This window comes from Scyliorhinus canicula, chromosome 20 (genome assembly GCF_902713615.1).
Source record: "Scyliorhinus canicula chromosome 20, sScyCan1.1, whole genome shotgun sequence".
Lineage (NCBI taxonomy): Eukaryota > Metazoa > Chordata > Chondrichthyes > Carcharhiniformes > Scyliorhinidae > Scyliorhinus > Scyliorhinus canicula.
This window is the reverse complement of record NC_052165.1, coordinates 39,549,311-39,558,391: the sequence shown is the minus strand read 5'-3', so window position 1 is coordinate 39,558,391 and position 9,081 is coordinate 39,549,311. Positions and strand designations below refer to the sequence as shown.

General features: G+C 49.3%; 1 protein-coding gene across 1 annotated transcript in view; it reads right to left on the bottom strand.

The window, feature by feature from the left end:
- Positions 1-7,327: 7,327 nt before the first annotated feature.
- The window catches only part of LOC119954748 (tetraspanin-11-like), a 60,570-nt gene continuing 58,816 nt past the window's right edge, over positions 7,328-9,081 (bottom strand). The window contains exon 7 of the mRNA XM_038780289.1: positions 7,328-7,534. Within this exon, the coding sequence (XP_038636217.1) occupies positions 7,508-7,534 (27 nt within the window). The 3' untranslated portion in view covers positions 7,328-7,507. The remainder of the gene's footprint in view (positions 7,535-9,081) is intronic.

Genomic DNA, 9,081 nt, shown 5'->3' with positions numbered 1-9,081 from the left:
CATAGGGTCTACTCTCGGATAGACTACTTCGTGGTGAGTAGGGGACTGATTCCGAGAGTGGAGGAGGCCGAATATTCGGCCATTGCAATCTCCGACCATGCTCCGCATTGGATAGAGTTGGAGATGGGGGAGGTGCGGGACCAGCGCCCGTTGTGGCGGTTGGATGTGGGGTTGTTGGCGGAGGAGGAGGTGTGTAGGAGGGTCCGGGCAAGTATTGAGGGGTACCTCGAGGTGAATGATACGGGGGAGGTCCAGGTGGGGATGGTATGGGAAGCCCTGAAGGCAGTGATTCGTGGGGAGCTGATATCCATCCGGGCACACAGGGAGAGGAGGGAGAGGAGTGAGAGGGATAGACTGGTGGGAAAGATGCTGGAGGTAGACAGGAGGTACGCAGAGGCACCAGAGGAGGGACTGTTGGGGGAGAGGCGCAGCCTACAGGCTAAATTTGATTTGCTGACCACTAGAAAGGCGGAGGCACAGTGGAGGAAGGCACAAGGGGCGGTGTATGAACATGGTGAAAAGGCGAGTAGGATGCTGGCTCATCAGCTCCGCAAGCGGGATGTGGCTAAGGAAATTGCTGGAATGAGAGACAAGAGTGGGAATGTGGTGCAGAAGGGGGTAGAGGTGAATGAGGTCTTCAAGGACTTTTACGGGGAACTGTACCGGTCGGAGCCAACGGTGGAGAGGAGGGGAATGGAGAGGTTCCTCGACAGGCTTTCTTTCCTGAAGGTGCAGGTGGAGGGGTTGGGGGCGCCGGTTGAGCTGGAGGAGCTGGTTAAGGGGATCGGGCAGATGCAGTCAGGGAAGGCGCCGGGGCCGGATGGGTTCCCGGTGGAATTTTATAAAAAGTTTGTGGACCTAGTGGGCCCCTTGCTGGTGCGGACACTTAATGAAGCGTGGGAAGGGGGGACTTTGCCCCCGACAATGTCACGGGCGCTGATCTCGTTAATCTTAAAGAGGGACAAGGACCCCCAGCAGTGTGGTTCATACAGGCCCATATGTCTCCTCAATGTGGATGCCAAGGTGCTGGCAAAAATCCTGGCCACCAGGATAGAGGACTGTGTGCCAGGGGTTGTACACAAGGACCAGACAGGGTTTGTGAAGGGAAGGCAGCTGAACACGAATGTGCGGAGATTGTTGAATGTCATCATGATGCCGGCGATTGAGGGGGAGGCAGAGATAGTGGTGGCGCTGGATGCAGAGAAGGCCTTCGATAGAGTGGAGTGGGGGTACTTATGGGAGGTGTTGGGGAGGTTTGGATTTGGTGAAGGGTTTATTAGATGGGTGAGGCTGCTATATGAGGCCCCGATGGTGTGTGTGGCCACGAATGGGAGGAGGTCAGAGTACTTCCGGCTTTACCGAGGGACCAGGCAGGGTTGCCCCCTGTCCCCCTTGTTGTTTGGATTGGCAATCGAGCCATTGGCGATGGCGTTGAGGGATTCAGGGAGGTGGAGAGGTTTGGTGCAAGGTGGGGAGGAACATAGGGTGTCGTTGTATGCCGATGACCTGTTACTGTATGTGGCGGACCCGGTGGGAGGGATGCCGGGGGTGATGGAGCTGCTAGCTGAGTTTGGGACCTTTTCAGGCTATAAACTAAATTTAGGCAAGAGTGAGGTGTTTGTGGTGCACCCTGGAGACCAGGAGGAAGGAATTGGTAGGCTCCCGCTTAGGAGGGCAGGGGAGAGTTTTAGGTACCTGGGGGTGCAGGTGGCCAGGGACTGGGGGCTCTTTACCAGCATAATTTCACCAGGCTTGTGGATCAGATGGAGGAGGAGTTCAAGAGGTGGGATATGTTGCCATTGTCGTTGGCGGGGAGGGTGCAGTCCGTCAAAATGACGGTGCTTCCGAGGTTCTTGTTCCTCTTTCAGTGCCTGCCCATCTTCATCCCCAGGGCCTTCTTTAGGAGAGTGGCTAGCAGTATTTTGAGCTTTGTGTGGGCACATGAGACTCCGAAAGTGAAGAGGGTTTTCCTGGAGCAAGGGAGGGATAGAGGCAGGCTGGCGCTGCCCAACCTTTTGGGGTACTATTAGGCGGCCAATGTGTCAATGGTGTGCAAATGGGTGATGGGGGGGTGGAGGGGCGTGGAAAAGAATGGAGATGGTGTCATGTAGAGGTACGAGCCTGGGTGCCTTGACAACGGCGCCGTTGCCGCTCTCTCCTAAGAGGTATACCACGAGCCAGGTGGTGGCGGCGACCCTAAGAATCTGGGGACAGTGGAGACGGCATGGGGGGAAACAGGGGGCTCGATGGAGGCTCTATTGGGTGGAAATCATCGGTTCATCCCGGGGAACTTAGGGGGTGGCAAAGGGTGGGCATCAGTAAATTGAGGGACCTGTTTATTGGCGGGAGGTTTGCGGGCCTGGGGGAACTGGAAGATAAATTTGGGCTCCCCCAAGGGAACATGTTCAGATACTTGCAGGTAAAGGTGTTTGCTAGGCGGCAGGTGGAGGAATTTCCTTTGCTGCCCTCGCGGGGGGCGATGGACAGAGTGCTTTCGGGGGTGTGGGTCGGAGAGGGGAAGGTGTCTGACATTTATAAGGTAATGCAGGAGGTGGAGGAGTCGTCAGTGGAGGAGCTGAAGGTTAAATGGGAGGGGGAGCTTGGGGAGCAGATAGAGGACGGGACTTGGGCGGATGCCTTGGAGAGAGTCAACTCTTCCTCTTCATGTGCGAGGCTTAGTCTCATCCAAATTAAGGTGCTGCACCGGGCCCACATGTCCAGGACTAGGATGAGTACGTTCTTTGGGGGTGAGGACAGGTGCACCAGGTGTTCGGCGAGTCCAGCGAAACCACGCCCATATGTTCTGGGCAAGCCCAGCACTGGAAGAATTCTGGAAGGGGGTGGCGGGGACGATGTCGAGGGTGGTTGGATCCAGGGTCAAACCAGGGTGGGGACTCGCGATTTTTGGAGTTGCGGTAGAGCCGGGAGTGCAGGAGGCGAAAGAGGCCGGTGTCCTGGCCTTTGCGTCCCTAGTAGCCCGGCGGAGGATCTTGCTACAGTGGAAGGATGCAAGGCCCCCAAGTGTGGAGACCTGGATCAGTGACATGGCGGGATTTATAAAATTGGAGAGGGTCAAATTTGCCCTGAGAGGATCAATACAAGGGTTCTATAAACAATGGCAGCCTTTTCTGGACTTCCTGGCTCAAAGATAGGTATCTTGGTCAATAGCAGCAGCAACCCGAGAGGGGGGGGTAAGGTTCCTTATTATAGTTTCTATTTTTTTTTCTACGGTTATGTAACATAACATTGTGTTAATTTAAGTTGTTGTTAATATGTTGTGTTGTTCATGGAGGTGGGGCGAATGTTTATGATTGCTATCATTATTTTTATTGTTGCTATTTTATTATGGTTCGATGTTGTATAAATTCAAAATTTTTCAATAAAAATTATTTAAAAAAAAACAAGGATCTGCGAGGAAAAATGGAAGACCTGGAAGACAGATCCAGGTGACAGAATTTGAGGATTGTGGGGCTGCCCGAAGGAGTTGAAGGGCCGAGGCCGACTGAGTATTTTGCCATGATGTTGGCGAAACTATTGGGGGAGGATTCCTCCCGATATGAACTGGATCGGGCTCATCGGTCGTGGAGGCCTGTACCAAAGGCGGGTGAGCCGCCAAGGGTAGTGACTCTGTGCTTCCGTAGGTACAGTGTGAAGGAGAAGGTCCTGTGCTGGGCCAAGCAGAAGCGGGTGGTGCAGTGGGCTGGAGCTGGTATACGTGTATACCAGGACTTTACGGTGGAGCTGGCGAGGAGGCGGGTGGCGTTCAACCGGGTGAAGAGGGCACCGTACATTAGCAAGGCGCAGAGTGGCATTGTATATCCAGCGAAGCTGAGGATGACTTATAAGCTCAAGGACTTTTATTTTGGAACGGCAGAAGCAGCGGAGGAGTTTGCGAAGGCAGAAGGACTGTGGCAGAATTGAGAAATGGCTTTGTTCTCCCTAGTATATCACAGTTAGAACATAACCCCTTATACTACATCTCTCTCTCCCCCGCCCTGCAAGTCTCTGATTCTCCCCATTATACGGCGGCAACCAAGGCAAAAATTCCTCATGGACTGCATAAGAAGGCTATTCAGCCCATTGTAACTATAGCAGCTCTTTGAAAGAACAATCAAATTAGATCCATCCTCCCTCCATGGCCTTGCTTTACAATTCACGATTCACTATCCATCCATCCCATCATCAACTGTGGGGAAGCTTCTAGAATCTGCCATTAGGGACAGAGTGACTGAGCATGTGAACAAATATCTGCTGATCAGATACGCCGTTAAGGGTCAAACCTTCTGCATTTAACCCCCATCCCCAACCACCCCCTTTCAACCCTTCCGAAACGTTGGCCAACGTTGGCCTGACAGCTGTTACCACAAATCATTTCAAATAATTAGCAATTCCTCAGAGGGCCTTGCATGTCTCTCTTGTGGGGCTCATGAATCGGATTCAATTTGAATTTGAAATGTTTTTTTGAGCAAGTGGAGAGATCGATCAGGGGCTTGCCCTTTCCACTCTGCCTCGTTGGCTTTGTAACTCTGAGAAAGGAATAACATTTGAAAAAAGATAAATGAGCCTCTGGTTCGATCGCAGAGGGGGGCAGCCAGGCATCACCATTCGGGATCAGCATCCAAGTTTGGCCTTGACCTCTGAAAATCTCCCAAGACAGTAGGAATCCGCCTGTTGTTTGTTTGGAACTTGCCTGTCATTAAAGAAATCCTCAGCCAGCAACGAATCCGAATTCCATCATCTCCAGAGTCCTCTTTACAGCAGAACATTCTGGGCCCAGCATTCACCTACTTCCCCATCGGAACCCAACCAAAAACACCCCAGAAGATGAACATTCTCAGCAACAAAACACAAAGAGTTAAAATACCAATTCACACCAACGGAATGAAGCCACCAATACAAGACACTCGATTACAATGAATTAAAGTCCAGTGAGATGTAAAGCACAAATGTAAATTAGTTTTACTTCAGTAGAACAAAGGCTATTTAACCCATTTTCACAAAGAGTCTTATGTTTCTATGATGATATTTTTCCAAAGAATCATAATTAACTGAGAAGATTGTAGGAATTTTGCCTTCATGGTTAATAAACTAAATAATTAAAACATTTGAAATGGCACTTAATGCTCAAGCACAATTCCTGTTAAAATTAATTTACAATAGGGCGGAATTGTGGTGCAGTGGTTAGCACTATTGCCTCACGGCGCCGAGGACCCGGGTTCAATGCCTCGATCACTGTACGTGTGGATTTTGCACATTCTCCCCATACCTGCGTGGGTCTCACCCCCCACAACCAAAAAAGATATGTGCAGGTTAGGTGGATTGGCCACATTAAAATTCCCTTTAATTGGAAAAAAATAATTGGGTACGCTAAATTTATTTTAAAAAATTAACTTATAATATCGTTCAGCAGATTGCATCACTATTTTTAATAAGAATATCTTAATTTAATTGTGGTTTAACACATTCTAATGGGTAGGCGGCGCTTGAAAGGTGTGACATTTTTGCATGTTTAATTAGCCCAGCGATTGCAACAGATTGAAGGATAAATAAATTAGGCAGCATCACATTATCTGCAGTTAATGAGCAGAAATCATCTCCTGTAACCACACCTTGATTCTGGGAGAGGTAACTGCCTCCACCTCCTGGTCAAACTGACTTACTACAATTATAGAGGATATGGATAAAGGCCACGCGTGGAGCACAGGTCTCCTTACCTAAGGAAGGACATACCTGCCCTGGAGGGAGGGTAACACATGTTCATTAGACTCGTTCCTGCAATGAAGAGATTGTGCCACGAGGAACGATTGAACAGACATTTTAAAAATAAATTTCAATTAAGAGGCAATTTTGTGTGGCCAATCAAACTACCCTAAGCATCTTTTGGGTTGTGGGGGTGAGACCCACGCAGACACGGGGAGATCCAAACTCCACACAGATAGTGACCCGGGGTCGGGATCAAATGCTGTGAGGTAGCAGTGCTAACCACTGCGCTACCGTGTCGCCCCTTCATTGAGCAGACTTGACTTTTATCCCCTGGAGTTTAGAAGAAATGAAAAATGAAAATCGCTTATTGTCACGAGTAGGCTTCAATGAAGTTACTGTGAAAAGCCCCTAGTCGCCACATTCCGGCGCCTGTCCGGGGAGGCTGGTACGGGAATCGAACCGTGCTGCTGACCCGCTTGGTCTGCTTTAAAAGCCAGCGATTTAGCCTTGCGAGCTAAACCAGAATGAGAGGCAATCTAATTGAAACATGTCAAATTCTTAAGGGGCTTGACAGAGTAAATGCTGAGAAATATTTCTCCTGCCTGGAGAATCTCGAACACGGGGGTCACTGTCTCAGAATAAAGGGTAAGGCCATTGAGGATAGAGATGAGGAGGAATTTCTTCAGTCAAGAGGATTGCGAATCTTCAGAACTCTTTACTCCTGAGGTCCGTGGATGCTCCATCATTGAGCATAAATCATAGAATCCCTACAGTGCAGAAGGAGGCCACTTAGTCCATTGAGTATGCACTGGCCTTTGGAAATAGTACCCCACTTAAGCCCATGCCTCCACCCTATCCCTGTAACCCAGTATCCCTACCTGACATTTTGGGCACTAAGGGGAAATTCAGCACTCCATTAGTGCCCCATCCACCTACCATGCACATCTTTGGACTGTGGGAGGAAACTGGAGCACCTATGAAGGAATCCACGCAGACACGCGAAGAAAGTGCAAACTCCGCATAGCCACCCAATGCTCGAAGTGAACCTGAGTCGCTGGCGCTGCGAGGCAGCAGTGCTAACCACTGTGCCACATATTCAAGACAGAGGACGATTGATTTCGGAGTTCAAAGGCAATTAAGTGATATGGGAATAGTGCAGGAAGGTGGGGGAAGATCACCTGTGATCTTGTTGAATGGAGTAGCAGGCTTGATGGGCTGAATGGCCTCTGCCAGCTCTAATTTCCTCAATTACTGACTCCATGTCAAAAGGATTAGCAGGAAAACCTTGCGAGTGGGCCTGTTTGCATGACCGATACAGTTTAGCGCAGGAGAATTAATCAGTAATTGGTTCAAACCAGTTTATGGGGCATGAGCTTGCTGATTTAATTGCTGAGTTCAGACAGTAGCAATTTCGACTTGTGAAATGAACTCCTTACACCTGTCCCCAATCACATTCGCACATAATTTAGTAACAGAAGGTAGATGTTATATCTGAAGCAATTTTAGTGTTCATGGCAGTGCCACAGATGCATGGCAAGAGCGGGTGCCATTCAGTCAGATTAAACTTTAACTCAATACCGTCCAGTATTGTGTACGTCAAAGCAAAGGGGAATCCAGGCACAGCAACACAGCAGGTCAGCTTAAGCAGGCTGATTTATTAATGATTTATAAATTATTCCATCATAACATTCTTGCACGCAGACATCATGCTCCAATAGGTTTAACTTGGTCAAAGCGAACTCCATAACAACGGAGATATTGTCAAAGTGAAGGACAGTACTGGTTTATCTTTTATTCTTCGATACTAATGAGCAAATATCGTTCCCCAGATCTGTAAAATAAAAACAGAAGAACTCTGCAGAAATCTTACACTTCAGTGCAATACGAGACTTACAAATCTGTAAATGGTCTATTCTGGAACATTGCGCTGATTCTGCAGTTCAACGGAAGGTGGGGGAGCGAGGGGAGGGAGTGGGGGAGGGGGTGGGGGGTAGGGGGGGAGGGGCAGAGTTTAACCCCAGAATGTGGAACCCACTATCATAGGGAGAGCTCGAAGTCAAAAGTCAAGGTATATTTAATAGGAAGCTGGATAAACATGAGAGAAATAGGAATTGATGGATATGTTGATAGGGTTGGATATGTTAATGGGGTGGATATGTTGATGGGGTGGGTATGTTGATGGGGTGGGTATGTTGATGGGGTGGGTATGTTGATGGGGTGGGTATGTTGATGGGGTGGGTATGTTGATGGGGTGGGTATGTTGATGGGGTGGGTATGTTGATGGGGTGGGTATGTTGATGGGGTGGGTATGTTGATGGGGTGGGTATGTTGATGGGGTAGGTATGTTGATGGGGTGGGTATGTTAATGGGGTGGATATGTTGATGGGGTGGGTATGTTGATGCGGTGGGTATGTTGATGGGGTGGGTATGTTGATGGGGTGGATATGTTAATGGGGTGGATATGTTGATGGGGTGGGTATGTTGATGGTGTGGGTATGTTGATGGTGTGGGTATGTTGATGGTGTGGGTATGTTGATGGGGTGGGTATGTTGATGGGGTGGGTATGTTGATGGGGTGGGTATGTTGATGGGGTGGGTATGTTGATGGTGTGGGTATGTTGATGGGGTGGGTATGTTGATGGTGTGGGTATGTTGATGGAAGGGTATGTTGATGGTGTGGGTATATTGATGATGTGGGTATGTTGATGCGGTGGGTATGTTGATGGGGTGGGTATGTTGATGGGGTGGGTATGTTAATGGGGTGGGTATGTTGAGGGGTGGGTATGTTGATGGGGTGGGTATGTTGATGGGGTGGGTATGTTGATGGGGTGGGTATGTTGATGGGGTGGGTATGTTGATGGGGTGGGTATGTTGATGGGGTGGGTATGTTGATGGGGTGGAAATGTTAATGGGGTGGATATGTTGATGGGGTGGGTATGTTGATGGTGGTGGGTATGTTGATGGTGTGGGTATGTTGATGGGGTGGGTATGTTGATGGGGTGGGTATGTTGATGGGGTGGGTATGTTGATGGGGTGGGTATGTTGATGGTGTGGGTATGTTGATGGTGTGGGTATGTTGATGGGGTGGGTATGTTGATGGTGTGGGTATGTTGATGGAAGGGTATGTTGATGGTGTGGGTATGTTGATGCGGTGGGTATGTTGATGGGGTGGGTATGTTGATGGGGTGGGTATGTTGATGGGGTGGGTATGTTGATGGGGTGGGTATGTTGATGGGGTGGGTATGTTGATGGGGTGGGTATGTTTATGGGATGGGTATGTTGATGGGGTGGGTATGTTGATGGGGTGGGTATGTTGATGGGGTGGGTATGTTGATGGGGTGGATATGTTGATGGTGTGGGTATGTTGATGGGGTGGGTA